We start from the raw sequence: 22,283 nt of genomic DNA on the forward strand, positions 1-22,283 counted from the left end.
GCAGGATCCCATAGTAGAAATAGCAGACAAAGACGCCCAGGAAGCAGAGCGGCAGACGCAGCCGGTCGGGCACCAGGGAGCTGCTAGCGGCCATGAGACGCCCGGAGGACCCAACCGGAGACCCGCTCACAGCCGGCAGCGGCGGCGGTGACAAGTCCAGCCGGACATCGCCGACCGGCGACAGGGGCCTCATAGGAGCTGCATGAGACCGCCGCTGCGGAGGGCCCCAGCAGCCACCGCTGGAACTGCCAGCGCAGGACCACCAAGGGGAAAACTCCTCAAAACCCAGAACCCGCTTCCAAGAAAAGGAGACCCACCCTGGGGCCTTGGCCTCGTCCCTGATGGCCAGGGGAACCAGCTGAATCGAGGGCAACGCCTCGCCCTCGAGACTTTCCGATCAGGCAACTCCGAGGACAGCCGCGACCCGGAGCGCGACGGGATGGCCTAGGCGATACGCGGACGTGGAATGATGACGTATAATGATGTGGAGGTAACCAATTGGCTACTCTGTGCAAAGACAGACAAGAGAGTGGGAAGGAGGAGTACGCCGGCCGAGCAAATCGAATAGCCTTTTTCCCGGTCGGCTGTCAGGCTTCTGCTGGGTCCTAACTCCCGGAAACTGTCAATGTAACCTTAGCGCCCCCTAGCGGGCCCCCAGTGTCCCCGACTCTACCCTCTACCAGAAGAGCATTCAAGGCCTGTCTTTGGGGAGCACATCCTCCTCCTATAGCACATCACAAGGCTCCCAAGGGCGGCAGGGCTCTTGTCTCAGCTCTCAAAGGCAGGGTAACCTGTGCGTGCCACCTAAATGCCGAGCTACAGTTTTCCTAATCTCTATATATATAGTCCATAGGAATTAGTAATAGCCACTTTGTCACCTCTTGACTGTTGAGGATCAAATGAGCTGAGCTTGGTGAAAGTGTTTTATAAACTGTAAAAGTGTGCTGTGCAAGTTTACGGTATTTATTAGTCATGACTTGTTCTCAAGTCTGATCTTATTTCCTCACATCTGGAGATGTAAATGGAAGCTTGCTGAAGTGGATTTTCTTCAGGGTCTTACAACTCACCAACAAGGGAGCAAACCCTCCTGCATTAATGAACTCCTTATTGGGCCCCCACCTGATGACACCAGGAGCTAAACCCCAGGGCTTGCCACTACCAGCCTCAAGCCCCATGGTAGTCACTGGACTCTGGGCTGCTCTCTGGGTAGAGGCTCCTTCTCCCCTTCCAGCAGCCTACTCCTCTGGCACAGCCTCAGGCAAAGGAAGGAAACTCGGGGCAGCACCACACCCATCCCTCTGGGCCTGACTCACTAAGACTTTGGGGGTAGGCCAAACGTCTTTCAGGGGAGGGGCAAGAAGTAGAAGTAGGGTCTGTCCCCAACTGTCTTCTTTGTATTAATTGGGGAGGGGGACCCCCCACACTTTTACTCTCTTGCCCAGTGTCTTCCTCTACTGAATTAGCTGACGATTCCAGGGCACCGAGCTAGGGTTCCAGTCCCAGCTCTGCCTTTTTCCTAGCTGGCACTTCAAACAATTCATTTGACCTCTGAGTCGTTTCCTCAGTTGAAATTAATGGAAATATAATGACTGGGAGAGTACTCTGGTTAGAATAATGAGCACTGGAATCAAATGATCTGGTTCCCAATCCTAGCTCCCCCATTTGTCCTTCCCTCATTAGTACAGTGGGATTTATCACATCAGATGGTTTATGATATTTCAGTGACCTTTACGTAAAGCATTTTACAGTGTATCTGTTGCCTACCTAGCTAATTCATGGTAGTTGGGAGAGCCTGGTTTGTTTTGAGGCTTTTTGAGATAGATGCAATTATAGTTATTATGACTGCCCTTAAGGTAGTCAACTTTTTACCCAAACAATGGGGATAATGTCTTTTGTGAAAATGCTTTGTAAATTGCAAATCACTAACAGAATGGTGGGTTGGTTATTCTCATTTCCCCCAAAGGCTCTTACAGGTGGGGCACTATAAAGCTGATAGGCTGCAAAAGGACCAGAACAGTTTCTTCTACCATCTGTGTTGTGGGTGCTCACTCATGTGAAAAGAACACTCAGAAGGAGCTAAAGCTTCCCTAAAACTGTGCCCAGAGATTCAATCTGAATGCCATTCCCTTGTCTTGTAAATTGCCAAACCGTTTCCCCTTGGTCACCCTCATTTCTCAGGTAAAATGCACTCTCTGTTAGGGTGTTTTTCCAGACTCACCCAAGAAAGGATGACTTCCCCCACTAACTCCTTCACTCCTCATCCACTGCATTCAGGACATCCCTTCTCTGGCTGCACTGTTTATATGTCCATGTAGAGAAGGCAAGTCTGCTGTCCTGAGGACACAGACTTTGGACCCATCCACCCAACATTATGTGTTAAGTAAAGGCTCCTCTTGAAGACAAGGATGAAGTGATTAATGATACCCTCAATCTCCATCCTGCTCTCTCACCCCCAAAATATTTAACAGAAACTCAAGCTGCTGGGAATACTTATTTATTTGGTCTATTAACACCAAGATCTGCAAAAAAAAAAAAAAAAAAACTTCTAAACACAGGATAATAAAACTTGAACATTAACATTCTTCTTCAATTTTGTGTAAGCTCTGCAGTACGGAAAATATACAAACTTCAAACAGCTGCAAAAATAGTGTCTTTGGGAGAAAATAGAGTTTCTACATCGATACAAGAAAAATAGGCATTTTCCTAATCCAACCCAGTCCTGGGGCAGGTGGAGGGTGGAGAGTCACCACTTGCCACCCAGAGGAATGCCAGCTCTCCCTCTCCCCTATGACCCACCTGGGGCTGGGCAGGCTGGGCTGCTACTTAAGACAATCTTAGGGTGAAAGCGAGATGAAAATGCCACTTGGGAAAACGCCTGGTTCCCCCTCTGCCAGCAGCTGGATTGGTCAAGTGTCATGGCCCTTTCAGGCTGCTTTGGTCAGCTCCTCCAGTGAGAGGGTGGCATGCGGATGGGACTGAGAGGATGGGGGTATGTGTTTGGATCTCCTTGTCTATGTCTGAAGGAGAGGGAGGGAAATCTGTGGTGTCCCCTCTCCTTCAACCATGGCCAGCTCACTCCATGATAAAGACAAGGGTCCCGTACACAGCCCTTTGGACTCATACCCAGGAGTGGGAGACCCAAGACCTTCTGGGTGAGTTTTCCACCAAGGGAGAGAGGTGGCAAGAACACAGGTGTGACTTGTGAGCTGCCCAGCTATTAGTGGACAAAGCAGGGCCCCTCACATTTGAAGGGGCCAGTGTTCATCAGAAAGAGGACCCAGGGCTTTGACACAATAAACGAAAGTGCTTGAAGGCCGAGAGGGAAGGGCTCCTTCATCCCCCGCCTCAGGGGCGTTAGGGAGGGTCCTGCCACCAAGGCACTGTCTCCATGGGAAAGTGGAGGTAAAGCTCCCTCAGACCACCAGAGAGCTCTGGAAAAGCACAGGCTCTTCTGATGGTGGGGTGCGCTGCCACGGCTCAAAGGGCAGCGAGGAGGCCTTGGAGGCCTCTGGATCCTTCCGAGGCGGTGGCCTGGAGCTGGCAGGGGGCAGCGGGGATCCCGGGCTTGAGGGGCAGTTACGGAAGATGAAGCCCATGCTGGGGAAGAGGGGCTTCATCAAGCTGACGGGGCAGAAGGCCGAGCCGGTTGGGTTGAAATGGACTTTGTTCTTGTCAGGACAGGAAGTCAGGAAGGCCAGGTCAGGACCTGGGGACCTGGAGGATGGAGACAGAAACACAAACACAAATAGCCAGTGAGAAGGGATGAGAGGCGTCACAGTGCTGGGGAGCTGGGTCTCTGTTCCAACAGGTTGGGAGCTTGACCAAAAAACGACAGGCTACTGAGCAACAACGAGTGTGTATGCCCCTCAGCTCTCCACGTTTTAGAAACAGGGCTAAACAACCGGAAATCTACTTTAGCTAAAAACAGAAGGGATTAAAGCTAGACAGGAAGAACTTCCTGACTGTGATTCTAGAAGAAGAGACTGAGAGGCCTATTAATTTGAGAGATTTTTATCAGCGAACAGTGTTTTGGGGGCAGACCTCTTGCCTGAAAGCAGAGATCCTAGGCAAAGTGACTTTCTTAGACTCTTTATAGCCTAGAGCCAAGATGCTCAACCTCCCCGTTATTGGCATTTGGAGCTGGGTAACTCTTGCCTGTGGGGAACTATCCTGTGTATCGTGGGATGTTTAACAGCATCCCTGGTCTCCACCCACTGTATGCCAGGAGCATGACTACCCCATGTTGTGACAACCAAAAATGCCTCTTGACATTGCCAAATGTCCCCTCAGAGGAAAACTACCCCTCATTGAAATCTCCTGGCCTCAAGAATCTAATTCTTGAGCAGATTGAAAAGATTTAAAAGGTATGATTTTCAAAAACCCTTGCTGAAAGGAAAGGACAGCAGCTAGACCTTATCAGGAGATCTAGGTTCTAACTTACCTTGTGCTCTTGGCCTAACCTGCCTCACCTAACGTGGAAAGAATTCCCTACTCTGCCGATCACGTAGGGGAAATGGAAGGATTAAAACAGGTCAGGTCAGAGAGTTCTAGAGTAAGGAATCCGTATGATTTAAAAAAAAGGTTCTTTCCCCCGAAAGAATGTCTGGCCACACTTCAAGGGTGAAGAGCCCCAAGAAGCTGCTGGTTGTGAGGATTCCAGGCAAGAACACAAACAGGTGAGCAGACAGTCGAGCTCTGTGCCAGTGCTTCCCATCGCCTAACTTTTTCTTGAAGTATAACATATACAGACAGAAAAATGCACTCAGTGCACAGCTTGATAAACTCATCACCATTTTAATTGTAGTACCATTTAATTTTAACTCTAACCATTCCAAACCCAGGAAGAAGAGCAAGGCATATGGAGGAGGGCAGATGTTGGCCCAGCGTGGGAGGTGGGAGGAAAGGTGGAAGGCAGTGAGGGCCCACGTGCAGAGGGTGTTTGGAAGCTTGGGGTCCCACAGAACTCCGCAGTGGCAAGGTGTCCCCTGACTGAGAAGGACTTACAAGAATCCCACTTTAGGAAGAGGTAGCGGATGGGCAGGAGAGGGCATGCCCTCGACGTAAGCAGGCACACGGGAGGAGGGTGACCGAGGGAAGACCAAGTAACGCTCAAGAAGCATGACAACCAGCATGACCCTGAACAGCTTCATTCCCTCCCCGGGAAATCCAGGCCATCTTACCAGCTAGGCAGCCAGGAAGAGGAAAATATGAAAGAAGAACGACTAAACAGAAGAACCTCCCAGTAGGAAAGTTCATACAATGAAGAGACACCAATGAGTTGAGAATTTCTGTCGCAGGATATCTTAGAAAGTAACTGATGGCTCACTACCTCGCTTAAAAGAGTTAAGACAGGGGCAGGAAGCTGGATGAGATGGCTTTAACCCTTTTCTGGCCTTAAGAGCCTACAAAAGAATAAAGTCAAGCAGAAGCCTAATTGTCACATGCAATTCCAGGCTATAATTACTCAACTATACAGTGCACTGGGGAAGGAGACAGGGTCCAGAGTCTGCTTCAGCTACAAGATCTGGCCTTTTCCCTCTCACCCACCCCAGAGGACTGAGGATTCTAGGAGAAATGGCAACAGTGATGATGCGAGGAAACCCCCAGTGCCCATGGTTTCCCCCATAACTCCCTCTGGGTTATGTATGTACCTCCTGCTACTACCAAGGGTCATCCTGTCCCTTATCTGGGATACAGATAGAGCCATCAAGCCCCCAAGCCCTGTCCTAGCTAAATCTCCACTCATACACCATAACTGAACTTCCTGACTGCTGTCAAAACCATAGCTTCCACTGTGAAATGGCCCCAAGGAACTTTATCCCCAAGTGATAGCGGGAATGTGATGAGCTCTCTTCCCAGCTCCTGCTAAGTGGGGCCGTGAGCATGTGGAAAGCTTTGGCTCTGGATTCTCTCTGCTAATGGGAGAGAACTGTAGTAAAGAAATCAATTTAAGAATGACTTCTGAACTGTCCAGGCTGGTTTGGGAATATTCCACAGTCCTTACTTGCAAAGACTGGAAATTTCTGTCAGGAAGTTCATGACACTTGGACCACTGCAGCTGCAGGGTGAAGATTTGACTCAGAAGCCGTATGAAAGCTGTTTAGGCTCCCCTGGCCACACCGGTGGGCGTGAGGCACGTCTAAGCTCTGCCTGAAGAGAATTACTAATAAGTTCTCACTCTCTCATGATGGTCTAACAAATTCTCACACCTTCCTTGGAGATGGAAAAAAAATAGAAGAAACAAAGGGTTTAAGTTTCAGATCTCTTTCCTTTCCAGCTCCTGCTGCGCTTGTGGCTGGCATGTGGGCAGAGAGCAGGTTTCTATGGAGATCATGATAAGCAAAGATTTAGGTGCTCAGAGGAGGTAATGTCAACAAGTTTCATCATGGAAAAACTGCAGTACTGATTGTCTATGGCTGACAGTGTCTCCTGACAAGAGGGAGTCCGAGCCTGAAGAGGGGCCTATCTGGTGGGACACCACAGGGCTCAGCCAACATCTCTGTCCCTCCCTCGCATGCCCAGACCCCCACCAACCGGCTGAGGTACTCACGTGGCCTCTTCAAACACCCGTACTCTCTCACAGCCTTCTGGGGGCTCCCGTTTGAAGACATAGCTGTGATTGGGCCGAGGGGAGGCGGCAAAAGCAAGGACTGGAGATGGGCTGCCATCTTCAAGGAAGGTGGGGTGGCCTGGAGAGGAAGCTGCACACAGAGTAAGGCTGAGTTGAGCGGCACCAAAGGAAGCCTCAGCTTTCCTGGGCGGGACTGGGAGACATGGCACCGTGGGTGGCAGTGGTTATGTCCATCCAGGTTGTTTGTCTACACTCTACCTTGAAACATCTTTGAGGCAGCTTACAAAATTATAGCTTCTGTTATACATGGTAAAAAAATACAGTTGAATTGAGGAAAAGTCTGGTCTAATACCAATTCCATATGCCCCGGAGGTAGACTGCGATTGGAACTCCAAGTCTCAGATTGAAAAGAATCCTAACGTCTGTCTCTCTGCCTTCTTCCAAGACTGCACCGCCCTGCCTGCCAACATACCACAGCTTCTTCCTTTCCACGCTCTTGAAAATCTATCCCTTCTTCCAGGAAGAGCTCTTCTACTGACTCAGACAAGCAATCTTTACTCACCCCACTTGTGGGATAAGATTCCTCTCATTTTCCACACAGCAAATGTACTTTGCTGAGGTTTCAAATATTGACTTTATCTGTGTTTATCTCACGTTTATTATTCTGTGCTCTGTTCACCTCTGTATTGTCAGATCATGCCTTTGACCGGCCTACCTGATGGGGTTGCTATGAGATCAAGTCAGGTGATGCAGGCAACAGTGCCTGCATGTTAGAATGTTAGGATCATCCATACAGGAAAGAGGGACCTGGTGATCCAGTCATGGAGGAAGCACAAAGTGGAGACCTGGATGAGAAAGCTTGGGTTTTGATCTGGCTCAGACTGTGTGACTCTGGGCAAGAGTCATTCTTTTATTTATAGCACTCACACCTGCCCTGAGATACGTGCCTGGTTATGGGTACAATGAACACTTGATGGGCTCACGGGTTCTCCATTACAGCCGGACCTCAGCCAAAAAATGGAGGTGGGAGGGATTGCTTCTCTGGATTACAAGTGAGGATTAAATAAAACTGTAAGTGCAGAAGCTTCATATAAATTATAAATCAGAATCTATATCAAGGATCACTATAACATACAGAATGAAGATATTCTAGTTGGTTAGTAAGTAAAAGTGCCCGGCCAGAAGGTGACGAGTTGGGAAAGGGCGCAGAGGTGACCCCATACTCGACACGGGCCATGCGGCCTTGGCCTCCCCAGCTTACCTTTGTCGCTGGGGACGGACGCCAGCTCCTCGGCTGCACCCCGGTGCTCCTCACGGCTGGTCTGGCCAGAAGGCTGGGGGGGTGCCAGGGGCATGGAGGGAGAGCTGGCAAGGTTTCCAGGCTCCAGGAGGAGGAGGGGGTGATCACAGCTGCCGCTCTGGGAGGGAGCTGGGGCGCGGTGCCCATCAGGGATTTCAAGGATCTGCCGAGGAAGAATGGGGATGGGGACTCTCAGGCCTGTCCCCTCATGCCATCAGGGCTGCAGGGACCCTTAGGATCCTCCCCTTGCCATTGTCCTTGTCCTCTCTTCACAACATGGTGACACCATTTCTTCACTTCCCTGACTTTCCCAACCAGCCCCATCAGAGTGCTTTGTTCTTTTCCCTCATGGACAGCACGTTATAACCACAAATTTTATGGTTTCATCCATGTGTCGCTCCCCTAGGCTGTACGCCTCACGAGGGCAGGGGCCTCCCGTGTGTCAGGCTCTGGGAACACAAAGGTGAATACACACAGGGGCACGAAAAGGAGCAAGCCAGCAGGACACGGTCAGGCCACGGCAATAAAAACGGGCAGCGCAGTATCATGCATTAAACACACACTCCCTTTTTTTAACATTCAAGGGCACTTGTATCAACAGCTCACCAATCTGTATGCGTATGTAAAATCCTACATATATGCACATTAAAAATCAACCAGCAAGTAAATCATAAACTGAGGAGTGTGCCCATTAGAATTATATTAATACTGCCCAACTGGCATTCCCCAATTCTCCTGTGTCAGTATAAAAATGTGCCTGAGACTGCAGAAAAGGGAGCAAATAATCTGTCTGGGAGTGGAGGGGGGGAGAAGGCTGCACAAAGGCAGCTGGGCATGAAGGATGAACCCGTGTGACCAGGTAGCGATGGAGGAAAGGGAAGCGGTAACTCAGGCACCGAGGCTGCTTGAATGGAGGCACAGCTGGGTGGTGGTGATGGTGACAGTGACGAGTGTGCCAGGAGCACTGAGCTGGTGCTTTGGCTGAAGAGTGACGCCTAGTCAGCTCCTCCCAGCTAGGGGCCCTCCTCTCTGCCAACCCCTACTCCTTGTCTTTCTACTCACTGCCCCAAAGCCTTCCCAGCTGCACCCACCCAGCTCTGCTGTTCTTGTGGTCAAGTCCATTTGGGTCTAATAAACTCCACACTGCTTTGTTGACAGGTGCACAGCCTGTGCACCCTCAGACAGTATAGGTCCCACCTCCCTGTGTCCAGACTCAGCAAGATGCGACTGTCTGTGCACCCAGGGTGTGGCCCCCACTCACCCGCAGCAGCTCCTCTTCACCCTGGTCCTTCACAAACACCTCCTCCAGCTCTTGGTTGAGCCCTTCCAGGCTCCGGTGCAGGCAGGGGCTGAGTCTCAAGACAGGGGACCCTGTGGGGAAGCTGGGAGGGGATGCCTGAGGAGGAGGCAGATAAGGCCATCACTGAATCCTACCAGACACCATCCAGGTATTAGTTCTGATCAGCGGGTAACAGTCTTGTCTACACAGCAGAACCAAGTGCGTAAAGGAGAGTTTGGGGACAGTTACCAATTCAGTGGGGCTTTCTCTATAAGGCAGAGGCCCAGGGTGTGCTTTTAGAGTCTGCACCGCAGCCTCAAGTGTTCAGGGGGTGGGGATGACAGAGACATGCAGCATGTGCCCTTTCCAATGCTGCCTCAGAACTTCCCCGGCACCCACGCGGCCATGGGCCCTGCGGTGAGCAAGGGCTCAGAGGACCTGCCCACGCTAGGGGGCCCACCACGGAGGATAAGCAGGGAGAGGGCTGGGGGACAGACATACCCTTCGTGCTCCCCGCACAGCACGGTCCCCTTGGAGTGGGGAGCCCCGCTCCTTCTCCTTCCCACTGCGGCTCAGCTTTGTCCTCTGCAGCTGTTGCTTCAACTTGGTAATCTAGCGGCCAGTAGAGGGGAGAGGACAGACAGGTGAAGCAAAGCAAAGGTGCACTGATCCTCCCTGCCAGCTGTGTGTGCAAAGGCGCTTCAGGAGTGTCTGACTGTGCGCAAGCCCATGCACTGCAGCCCGCCAGGCTCCTCTGTCCATGGGATTCTCCAGGCAAGAACACTGGAGTGGGTTGCCATGCCCTCCTCCAGGGGATCTTCCCAACCCAGGGATCAAACCCCGCATTGCTTACATTTCCTGCACTGGCAGGCAGGTGCTTTACCACTAGTGACACCTGGGAAGGCCCTCTCTCAGGCATGGCTCCTGCCAAAAAGCTCAGGATACATAAAATACATAAAAAGAAGATGGAAGTTAATCTTCCATCTCAAAATACTTCAGTGGTGTTCACATCTGTGATGATATGCTCAGGCAAGCTAGACGCCATATTGACCAGATTATTGGATGTTTTGAATTACCATGTATTCTACAGGTGGCTCAGGTTTGAAAAAATTAAAAATATACAACCCTGAAACCATTTTTGTCTTTCACAGATTCCAAAGGCACGGAAAACTACTCTATTAATAAAAATGGGAAATGACGTTTTTACATTCACTCCTCAAAGTACATTCACAGCTATCTCAAAGGCCCTGGGACCCGGAAGGATAGAAGGATTTCCCCCTATTTTATTATGACTGTTATTTTGGGGGCAGGGGCTGTGGTGGGTCTTAACTGCTGCTCGAGGGCTTTCTCTCGTTGTGGCCCCTGAGCCGGGGCGACTCTCTGTTGCGGTGTGTGGGCTTCTTGTTGCAGTGGTTCCTCTTGCTGTGGAGATGGGCTCTAGACACATGGGCTTCAGTAGCTGCAGCTCTCAGGCTCCAGAGCGCTGGCTCAGTATGGCACACGGGCCGAGTTGCTCTGTGGGCATGGGGATCTTCCTGGATCAGGGATGGAACCAGTGTCCCTTGCATTGCAAGGAGGATTCTTAACCACTGGACCACCAGGGAAGCTCCCCCCACCCCCATTTTAAAGTAGACTGTGCTCAGCAAGGAGCAGCCTCTCTAGAAGGAATATCAGCTTTTGTCCCAACTTCATATCCGGTAACAATTATGGAGCATCATCAACAACTTTGACTGTTATCCCAGTCACTTTGTAATTCTGGACCTACTGATCCTTAATGTAAATATTCTGATAATTAAAAATCGCAAATACTTTGTATTTCCTACTAGCCTTAAATACTTCATATTCTCCTACTGGGAGAACATGAAGGACAGGGAAACCTGGCGTGCTGCAGTCCATGGGGTGGCAAAGAGTCAGACATGACTGAGCGACTGAATAACAACAATTCTCCTTCTGTTCTTGCAGCCAAGAGGGCAGAAGCTACTGCCCTGTAAATGGTGACCCCTGGCAAGCTGGTCCTCCTGGGTTGGGAGCCTTGGAATCCAGTCTATGTCTTTTTCTCTCCTCACTCTCAAACCCCAAGGGCCCTCATGAGAGGGAGGGAGGGCCAGGAAGGAGTGTTTGGGAACATATCACTATTTTCACTATTTTTCTCTGCTTTTAAAAATAAGGCTGGATGAGTGGTTAAGTAGTGAGGTTGGAGGCTTCCAATTCCCAGAAAACTCATTCTCTGTCTCTCTCTGGTCTCTGAACTGCTTATCTGTATGCAACCTCAAAGTGAAGTGAGAACAATGGCCACCCCCACCCTGAGCTTGGCTGTTGGAGGGCAGCAGTAGGTCCAGGCCAAGCCCCTGCCTACAGGAGGGCCTGGGCTCATAAATCCAGGCCACCAGGAGGCTGGGAGGCAGCTACGAAGACACCAACTCATCAGGAAAAGGCTAGATCAAGGCGGGTGAGACTGAAAACGTGGGTCCACTTTGGAGCAGATGGTGCTGGGGGAGACAAGAGGCAGCTACCCTGGCCGTGGCATCACGGGGCGATTACCTCTTTCCGGTGGTCTGTGCTGCCCCAGGATGCTGAGCGCTTGTGTGTGCAGGAGATGGCCCGCTCGCCTTCAAGCTCTTGCCAGGATAGGGGGGTCTGCAGGGAGAGAAACCCAGTGAGACAGCTCACCTCCTCAAATGAGCCCTGTGGAAGCAGACACACCATTTTCAGGACAGAGGTGGTGGCTCTGGGTGGTCTTCTCTCACCTGCACGTCGACCCCCAGGACGCTGCCAGCCCCTCTTATTCTTTCAGGCTTCTCCACTTGCACTGCCTCTTCCTACGTCCTCCAGGAAACTGTCCCTGATGAGCCAATGAGGACAACCTGCTCTTCACTCTCTTAAGACTTTTGCACGTGGATTATAGCCCCAGAAAGTCCAGGTGCTTCTCCCCAACAGTGAGGACCAGTTTTGTCCCTCTCTATCCCAACCAGGTCCAAATGAGCTTGAGTTCAGGAACCACTGGGATCCCCGATTCCCTCCCCATCTAAGAGCCCAGTATGGTCCCAGGTTCCTGTGAGTCTAATAAAAATACGTTACCAGACGAGACCCCATTAAGGAGTCATTAATTGGTAAGAGAGGAAAAAGCTCAACAGAGATGCCCTGCTCTCCATCCTGGACTGAAGCAGGAGACTTCTTGCAGAGCAGTGCCTCAAGCTTGCTCTGTGATGTTTCCCTGTCCACAGAGTGTTGGGGGCCCCAGTGTTCCCCTGAATATATGGCAGGAGGGATTTTCACAAAGCGGGGGCACCAGAATTCTGAAGTCAGCTCAGATGCCTGACGTCTCTTGGCTTTATCGCAGCTCCTTCTCCTAGCTCCTGCTCTGCCACTGTGAGAACCAGGCTCTCAATCCGCCATTCTTCCTCCCCCGCTGCGCAGAAGACAGAGGACCCAGGATGGAGGCAGGGGCAGTTGTAGACCCACTTCCTGAGCCCCTGCTGCAGGGGGGAAGCTGTTGACTCTAAGCATGAGGGAGAGGAGGACATGGTCCATCTCCCCCGCCAGCATCCCTACTTCCATTCCAAGGGAGGGCCCAAGGGGGAGGCTCCAGTGGAACCAGTTCCTCTCTAACTTCTTTGCACAAGCTGCCAAAACCATGAGGGCCTGGGAACCGTCTCCTCCAACAGATCCGCTGACCTCTCCCGAGAGGTTGTTGCAAACAGAAAAGGGGGAGGATAAGAGGGAACAAGCCCAACAACTCACCACCCAACAGCTGTTAAGAAGAGCTCAGTGGGGGCAGTCAGAGCGGGGCTGTGGGAGCAGGCTGCCCTGCACAACAGCTGCAGGAGAGGGGCCACAGGGGGCCGAGCCTCCCTGCCTCTTCCTTCTCCCAGCTGCCCACCCATCAGGAACTCTGCCGGGCCGTGCAAGACAGCCAGGGTGAGAGGACTGTCCCGACTCCTTTCCCTGAGACCAGCACCACAAGGGGGACCCTCCAGAGATGCATCCCCACCATCCCTTCTTCTGCAGAAGGGTGACCTCAGGCTGTACCCCAAAGCCTGAAGGTGGAGCTGGCTCTGACAGGGGAAACCAAGCAGCCGGTCTACTTCCAAATGCCCATCAGAGTTCTGGCAGACATAGCCTCAGAAAATCCCCACCACTGCATATACTGAAAAGAGAGGAGAAGCCCCCTTTCCCATAGCCCCCTGAGCTGGGCAGATGCACAAACGTTCCTCCTTACCAGGGCTCCAAGCCAAACCGATACATAACTAGGTCTGCTCATTAGAGCTGAACTCCACTCAAGCTTGCTGTCCCGGGAAAGGTGGCAGAGGCTGCGGAGGAGGGGCGACAAAGGCTCAGGTGTTGCCCGTTTCTCCTCTTCTGGGAAGACACTGCACCCACAGGTGGGTGGTGAGAAGGCGGTGAATCAGCCACCTTCAGGCTTGCCCCCGGGTCTACTAACATCTCTTGAGAACTTTTCAACTGCCTCTTTCTTCTGAAGAATGTGAGGGGGTGGAAGGAGAAGTGTAGGCCAGCGCTAGAGGCTAGAATGGATGTGAAAACTCACGGCAGCTGGGAGACTCTCCTCTCTCAGTCCTCTCTGTCCACCGCACCTCAGTCTGCTCAGCAGCATCTCCTGGCAACTACTGCCTACTCTGTAAACTGTGCTACTAAAGGCCATCGCTTTGCCTTAACACCCACCCCTTGCCACAGACATCACCATCTTACCCTCCACCCCAGGCTCTCTGTCATGCAGACAAATGTAGCTCCATCTCCTTTGTCTTTCCTTATCCCTTGACCTCTAAGCCTGGCATCCCCAACTAAGACAGCACACTCTACCAGCTCTTTCCAGCCTTCCCATCAGGGGCCCTTCTTAACTGTCCACCTCATGTGGCCTGCTGCCCCCTCTGCATCTTCTCTGATCATGTGGGTTCAGGGCACACATCACATGTACACTCAACAAAGAGTTACTGAATGCAAACTGTGTGTCAGGTGCTGGGGATATAACAACACACAACATGACAAAAATTCTCATCTTCTTTGAGTGTACATTCTAGTTGGAGGCACAGTTTAAACAGTGATAGGTAAAAGAGAAAAATACAGCAAAGACAGGAGATAGGAGGGACTTCCCCGGGGCTCTAGTGGTTAAAAATCCACCTGCCAATGCAGGGAACACGGGTTCAATTCCCTGGTTTGGGAAGATCCCACATGCCTCAGAGCAACTAAACCTGTGCACCGCAACTACTGAGCCTGTGTGTCTAGAGCCCCCGTGCTCCACAAGAGAAGTCAAAGCCACTGCAATGAGAAGCCCACGCAATATCACAACTAGAGGGGCGTCCCCGCTCGTCACAATTAGAGAAAGCCCGTGCGTGGCAACAAAGACCCAGTGCAGCCAAAGGTAAATAATTTTTTTTTTTTAAAGAAAGAGGATAGGAATCTTAGGTTGGGGAACATAACTTTAAATGTCAGGGAAGTCCTCGTTGAAAAGGGAGAATCTGATGAAAACATGAAGGAGGTGAGGAGTGAGCCGCGTAATATCACAGGTGACAGTGACCTACATGGAGGGAACAGCAAGTGCAAAGGTCCTGAAGCAGGAGCCAGTCTGGCAGGTTTGTGAGCGATAAGGAGATCGGTGTGGCTGGGGTAGAGTGAGCAAGGGGCAGAGTAGTAGGCGACATCAGTAGGTGTGACAGATTGAAAATGGCCCCCCAAAGAAATCAGGTCCTAATCCCTGGGGCCTGTTACTGTTACCTTATATGGGAAAGTGTTTGCAAATGCAATTAAGTTAAGGCTCTTGAGATGGGAAGTTTATCCTGGTGGGCCCTAATGCCATTAAAAGTGTCCTTATAAGAGGGAAACATAGACACTCACAGAAGAAGATGTGACCATGGAGGCAGAGAGTGGAGTGATGTGGCCACAAGCCAAAGAATGCTGGCAGCCACCAGAAGCTGGAAGATGCAAGGAACGGGTCTCCCAGAGAGCCTCCAGAGAGAGTATAGCCCAGCCAACACCTTGATCTTGGCCCAGTGGAATGGAATTCAGACTTTTGACTTTCAGAACTATGACAATAAACTTCCACCATTTTAAGCCACTAAGTTTGAGGTAATTTGTTACATCGCCTCAGGAACCTAATACAGTAGGTTATCCTGTGTTTGAAGCTGCTTACACACTGACCCTGAGTATTCTTCATTCAGGCAGGCATGTGCACAGGTGTGGGCTTTGGCCACTCCAACTGAACTGGGAGCATCAAGAGAGGGACCATGCCTTTGCCTTATTTCCAGTGCTCCTGGGTAGACAGGCTCCTCCTCTTGGGTCTCACCCCAGGTATCTAGTCCAAGGTTTCCTTGGAGCACAGAAAAGTCAAAGCTAAGGAAGGGTACTCTTCAAAGAGTGACCCTTTATGGCACAACAGGGGTCAAGCCAGGCTGTGTGACAGCACCGTAAGTAGCTGTTCCAGATGGTCTTCTGGAAGCAGGATAAAGCTTGAGCTCAGCAGGCCAGTCGTGTTTGTCAAAGGGACTCACACACTGGAACAGATTTATTTTAACACCCTGGCCTTGGGGAGCAGCTGAGAGAGAAGCAGGGCTACTTACTGGTCATGAGTGGCATCAGCCAACTATGCAGATGATGCTTGGATTATGCAAAACTGATGTGAGTTAGACCAAGGAAGCTTTGCCTGGGACTCTGAAGTCTAGGAGCAACATGTAGGAAAACTGGGTTAGGTTGAGGACAGCTTTCCAAACAACAGCCTGATCTAACAAGAGGGTAGGGGTGAGATGGAGCCAAAACCCCCCAAACTGGAACCTCTTTCTCTGCCCCACAGCCAACTAAGCTTCTGTCCAGATTCTGAGGCAGAAGAGTCCTGGTCCTCGCTTTCTCCAGTGACCTTGGCTGGGCTCTGGGGACATAACCCTATGTGTACCTACTATGCGGATGTGCAGAGCAGCATGGTGCCTGGCCTAGTACAGATGCTCAGTAACTACACGGGGAGCTGAAATTCAGCAGGGAAGCCACCATTTGGGACTCTGGCCAGAAAAAGAGGCAGGGAGGACTCTGAGGGTGGTCGGCCAGCCAGCACCAAGAACTCGAGCTGCAGAGTTAGAGTTCTCTGGTCCCTCAGTGTCTGCAACCCTCAGATTTTCCATCATGGACCCATTTTCAAATATTCTGAGCTGCCATCAAACTGTATACTGAACAACTGGTTCTGCTCACCAGTTTGGGAAACAGGCATTGTGCCCAGACCCTCACAACCGCAAAAAAAGGCCCATGATGAGCAGACTGAGTTGTGTGTCATCACCAAATGCTGAGGCACTGTGTTGGGGAAAAGAGAAGGACAGCACAGAGGTTGGGAAAGTCATAGAAAGGGAAAACAAAGAGAAAAAACAGGCTTTCTAAACAAAGCCTGCCACCTCTGCCCTGCTAGTCAAGGACTTCAGCTAATTTTTTCCCCAAAAGGTAACTCAGACCTAAAGGAAGAAAAAAGGTCTATCATCAGGGCATTTCCCCACATCACCTGGAGCCTGAAGAGGAAAAGGGGCTAGGGATGAGCAGGATAGGGCCAGGCGAACAGGCACCCAGGGTTGCATCTGTCTGCAGGATGAGAACACCAGTGGCTCCAACAGTCATCCCACTGTGGTAAGACCACTTCCTCCCTTCAGAAGACTCCCAGAAAGAAGGGAGGGGGCGATCGCCACCACTAGAATGTGCTGCCATTACCCGCCCAGGCCCAGCGCTAGGAGGGACTGGCCCACGGCACTTGGTGGCCAGCTCTGAGTGACCAGCTAACCTGGGGGAGGGCAGACTGACCTGGACAATCCTGGCAGAGTTTTCCGAGACATTAAGACACCTCCAGATGATGGTGACACCACAGAGGAGCCTTCCTAGTCCTCACTGATTGTGCCTTCCGTGTCCAGCACCCACTGCACCCAAGCTCTTCCTTACACCCACCATGCTGACCTCTGGGAGATCTGGTCATCTTGCTCCTGGTGCGCACCCTGGCTCAGAACATGAGCAGCTCCAAAGCCCTCCTTCCCGGATGACCACATTCACACCCCTTTAGAAGAACCAATTTCCCAAATAAGGTCCACCCACCTCTCTTCCTCACTTGTCCCAAATATCTGGGTAAGCTAGCTCTCTACATCAGACCACAAGTTGCCTGGGAACCACCCATGCTTCCTTTGTGCTTTCCTAAGGGCTTAAAACATCGCTAAACCCAAGGAGAGAATACTGGGACTGTTTGTAACCTGCTGTCTTCGAGAACTGAGAACTTTAACTCCATCTTCTGCCTTGGGAGAAGCCTTGAGGACAGTGTGTTCTCATGTGAAACTTGCAGGGTTCCTTCCTGCTCCAGGGGTTTGGAGAGGGGAGCTTAGCTGCTTGGCCTACCCCATGACTATGGCTGCTGTCTTCATCGCGGGTCCTGCCCCAGGAGTGCCAGGGTGATGAGGTCTTCAAACACACACTCTGGTGGCTGGCTGGAGGTGTGTATGAGGAGGGGTGGAGGCAGGGGTGGGCGGCACAGCTAAGAGAGCAGAAGCGAGGGAGGTACTACACTGGTGTGGCTAGAAGACAGAGCACAGGAGGTAGGGGAGGGGGAGGCTGTCGCCCCTCGAGCTCAAAGGAATTAGGGGAAGGTGCTGGCGTCATCTATTTTTAGCAACTGCTGCAGTCCATGGGGTTGCAAAGAGTCAGACTGAACTGAACTGAAAGCTTTCAAGAACTTTGGTAGATCTGGCCTCACTACCTTCCCTCCACTCTTCACTACACCTCTTGTATCTCCCCCATAAAACCTCTCCCCCATCTCCAGTCCTTTCTAGGTGATGTAGCTGTGCTCCATAGGGGAGGAGTACCAGTTACTTTGGGAGATGTCAGGAGAGGCTTTGGTTCCTGGTGTAACCCCGGTGTTGAAGAAGGTAGCTTGTGCCAGGCCAGGGTGCTTAAGCAGGAATTTGAATGGAGCCCAAAACCTAGAAGCAGAAAGTTCCCAGAAGGCCTGGAATGAAAGACGGGCCGAGCACATACTTGGGTTTGGATGCCTGTGTTGATCAGAATTCTCCCACCTCCTCATGCAGCCACAATATTGACAGGTTGCTAAGAGTTCCTCGAGGGCTGGAGCCCATCCCAGGGAAAGAGGAAAGCTGCAGAGCTCAGCCTTGCCAGACCCATGGAGGCGCATCGCTGACCTCTGTCTTGCTGTGGCAAGAAGCCCAGACTTGTTATATAAAAGATCTGGCCTGCAGCTGGAGCCTGAGCAAAAACACAGAGCCTAGAGTCCATGCCTCTAAATCTGGCCAGGGAACATCTGAGGCCAACCCTGCTCTGAGTTGACAAAGAGAACGCCATCTGAGGAGTGGGATGGAGGCTTCCTAGAAGGCGGAGAGCAGGAAATGACAGAGATAGGGATTCAGGGATAGGTGGGGTGCGTGGAAGCCCGCTGTCTGATGAAGCGGGTGTAATCATGAGCACATCTGAAGCAACCTCAAGTCCTGCTCCTCCAGGAAGCCCTCCATGACTAGACACATTACTTGAACTAACCTTTCTCTCAAAAGAGAAAGGGATGTGTGCTCCAGGCCTGTGATGGGGAATCATAACCTATACTACTTGCCCTTTTCAGGGGATACAGGGAACTAGTGTCCAGGGCTCCCAGGAAGTAGGCCTATTTGGTCTGCTACCCAGAGCATACTTTACAGTCTGTTCCTAGATCTAAAAAGGGCCATCGATTTTAACTGCAAACTTTTGTTGCTCCAAGGTGGCGTATTCCTGTGAGAATGTCCCTCCTGTAAACTGTGCCAGACACTTGGCCACATCTCATCCCTTGGCTCCCGGTTTACTGGCCTTCATGGAACTGGCATCCAGACTCACCAAGGCCAAACCTTGTTCTCATTTCCTTGTTCTTCACTCTGACATGCCAAGAACAGCACTGGGCATTCAAACATTCACTAATAACATTTGAAAATTGATCTCATTTAAAAAATAAATAAAAGGGACTGATGAGATGTGCTCAACAGAGGAGGACAGGGGAAGTGAGCACACAAAAGCCTTTTCCACTTGGCCAGCGCTCCACCTCCGATCAGGCGGGATGGGCACACTGCAGCGATTGCAAAGGAAGAGCAACTGGCCCAGCATCCCCCAGGATGTGGGCTGCCTCGCCTCTGAGCCTGTGTTCTCCCCGCCCTGTTTCCTCTTTCCTGAGAACAACTCATTTGTCCTGAAGTTGAACAGGAATGGGCTTAAACTGCATCAAAGGGAGAAGATTTGATTCTTAAAAACTTAACTCCTGAGAATGTCAAAGTCCTCAGTCAGACAAAGAAATATCTTTGTATAATTTCACACTTCAGACAACTTCTTGCTCAGGCTAATACTACTTTATTCAAAAACTGACCAATGAACCAGGTGATTGTAGAGATTCCTTTTAAGTTTAGGATTCTTAATGAAAAGAAAAACCCTGAAGAGGGGACCTGGGCTCCATAGGACTCAAATGGGTCCCCTAAAATCCCAGATAGGGCTGCTGACTAAGGAGCAACTCTCCGTTATCTGAGAACTTCCAGTCCTGTTGCTCCAGTGGGAAATATTCTGGCTCAACACATATTTTGACCACCTCTTCCAGTTGTGTGGGGAATGCATACTCAGCTGAATATTGGCTTGTTTTAGCAAGGTAAATCTCATTTATTAAAATCTAGGATAAATTCCAAAATCAACTCTTGTATATCCACACATGAATACTCAAAGACAAACAGTTTGCCTTCTCTCTCCCAACAGGTGGAATGCAAACTCATTTTCAGGTACATTTACAAAGAGAACTAAGCTGGTAAACATGAGATAATCAAAAGCTATATGTATATAGCTTTTCATGTATAGTGAATATGCATAGCCGAAACTGAGGACAAGTCACATAAATGATTGGGGGTTGTTAAGTAGACCCAAGACCTTCTCAGTCACTCCACCACCCCACCCTTACCCTCACCCCATTAGAGAGAGCTTCATTACCTGGGTGGCCTTGTCATTGGTACAGCAGGTGAAGGCCCCATCAGCATCTCGTGGCCACTGGCCCAGAAGGTAAGAGCTGAGGATGGTGTCCAAGGAGAATGTACGTCGGACCTGGGGTGGCTGAGGCCTACACACTGGTTTTTCTGGGGCCGCAGAACATGGGACGCTGGCTGGAAGAGAGCACAGCCCGTACACCTAGAGGTCAGCATGGAAGAAGCAGACGTGGTCATCAACTGTCTCTCTTTTAGGAAGCCTGGCTGAACTGCTGCATCTTCACTCACTTCCCTCCTACAGGAATCCGAAGCAGCCCATAAAAGCACATACAGCTTGACCAAAGCTCTCCTGACTTAACCAGCTGGTCTTTGTCACTGGAAACAATTTACACCATGTCCCTCTGGATGAGGGATTACTTTATATACGTCCTCTTTCTCCTGTTCCTAATGGACTACGAACTGTGAACTCCAGGTCTCCACACTGAGTTTCCCGAGAGAGGTCTGTTTCCCATCAATAAAAAAACAACTGGATGCTGGAAGTGAACAAAAACCAAGTTTTCCTTCATCTTTTGTTTCCTGCATCTTTTCTTCTTCCTTGCAGCTCTGATTGCAGGGTTCCTATGCACAAATTCAACCCAATTAACTGAAGGACACTTCCTGCTTCCTCCAAGACCATTAGCTCTGGGGAACCTAGGTGACTGAGACAAACAGAATGATGTAACTACTTTTATCTATCCAGGATCCAGGAGAATATCCCAGTCTTTTGGTTCTCTTCTCTGCCTCTGACCCCTGGCTAAACAGAACAAAAATAAACCAATTATAAGTCCACTCATTTTATTTTTACCTTGATTAAATCTTTCTGGGAGAAGGTAAAAGTGGAAACTGTTGATAAAATCTAAGAGTTGTAGAATCATCTGTAACTTTCAGTTATCTGAGTTGACCATGTCTTCCATAACCACATTCAAAACACACTACGGCCTTAAGCTCTATAAAATTCTTCCCTTTAAACAAAGCAAAATGCTTTCATATCTGTATTAATCTCTTGATAATTCATGTGTGCATTAATTACAGCAAAAGGAACTGGGGGCTATAGATATAAACTTGAAGAGCTTTATATTAAGAAGACACTAACAGGTTGGCAGTTCCTCAAAAAGTTAAATGAAGAATTACCATACAATCCAGCAATTCCACTTCTAGGTATATATACAAAAGAATTGAAAGGAGGGTCTCAAAGAGACCCACATGTACCCACATTCATAGCAGCACTATTCACAACAGCCAAGAGGTAGAAACAATCAAGTGTCCACTGACAGATGAAAGGATAAGCACAATGTGTTCCAAATATACAAGAGAGTCTCAGAAAGGAATGAGGTTCTGATACCTGCTACACCACGAATGAAACTTCACAAAAGAACAAATATTACATGATTCCATTTAAATGAGGTACCTAGGACAGGCAAATTCACAGGGACAGAAAATAGAACAGATTATCAGGGGCTCAGCAGGAGAAGCGAATGGAGTATTATTATTATTTAATGGGCACAGAGTTTCTGCTCCCAGGTGGTGCTGGTGGTAAAGAACGTGCCTGCCAATAAAGGGGACATAGAGACACTGGTTCAAATCCTGTACTGGGAAGATCCCCTGGAAGAGGGCACGGCAGCCCACTCCAGTATTCTTGCCTGGAGAATCCCATAGACAGAGAAGCCTGGCGTCTACAGTCCACAGGGTTACAAAGAGTCGGACATGCTTGAAGCAACTTAGCAGGCATGCACCAGTTTCTGCTTGGGGCGATGAAAATGTTCTGGAAATGGACAGTGGTGATCATCACACAACACTGTGAGTGTACTTAATGCCACTGAATCATAACCTTAAAATGGTTAAATGGGAAATTTTATGTTATGTGTGTCATGTGTGTGCAACTCTGTGACCCCATGGACTGTAGCCCACCAGGCTCCTCTGTCCATGGGATTTTTCCAGGCAAGAATACTGGAGTAGGTTGCAATTTCCTCCTCCAGGGGATCTTCTTGACCCAGGATCGAACCTGCGTGTCCTGAGACTTCTACATTGGCAGGTGGATTCTTTACCACTGAACCACTTGGGAGGCCCCTATGTCTGTTTTACCACAACAGAAAAAAGAGAAACACTAGTAATACTGTCTACATTCTCCAAATCCAT

General features: G+C 50.2%; 2 protein-coding genes across 2 annotated transcripts in view; both read right to left on the reverse strand.

The window, feature by feature from the left end:
* The window catches only part of SLC35B1 (solute carrier family 35, member B1), a 6,857-nt gene extending 6,635 nt beyond the window's left edge, over positions 1-222 (reverse strand). Inside the window, exon 1 of the mRNA XM_010842768.1 lies at positions 3-222. Coding sequence (XP_010841070.1) covers positions 3-193 — 191 coding nt within the window. The 5' untranslated portion in view covers positions 194-222. The remainder of the gene's footprint in view (positions 1-2) is intronic.
* Positions 223-2,478: 2,256 nt separating this feature from the next.
* Positions 2,479-22,283, reverse strand: part of FAM117A (family with sequence similarity 117, member A) — a 42,480-nt gene continuing 22,675 nt past the window's right edge. Inside the window, 7 exon segments of the mRNA XM_010842769.1 lie at positions 2,479-3,714; positions 6,551-6,701; positions 7,833-8,034; positions 9,133-9,267; positions 9,652-9,762; positions 11,692-11,787; positions 20,116-20,285. Coding sequence (XP_010841071.1) covers positions 3,414-3,714; positions 6,551-6,701; positions 7,833-8,034; positions 9,133-9,267; positions 9,652-9,762; positions 11,692-11,787; positions 20,116-20,285 — 1,166 coding nt within the window. The 3' untranslated portion in view covers positions 2,479-3,413.

This window comes from Bison bison, unplaced genomic scaffold, assembly GCF_000754665.1.
Source record: "Bison bison bison isolate TAMUID 2011002044 unplaced genomic scaffold, Bison_UMD1.0 scf7180017864180, whole genome shotgun sequence".
NCBI classification, from domain to species: Eukaryota; Metazoa; Chordata; class Mammalia; order Artiodactyla; family Bovidae; genus Bison; species Bison bison.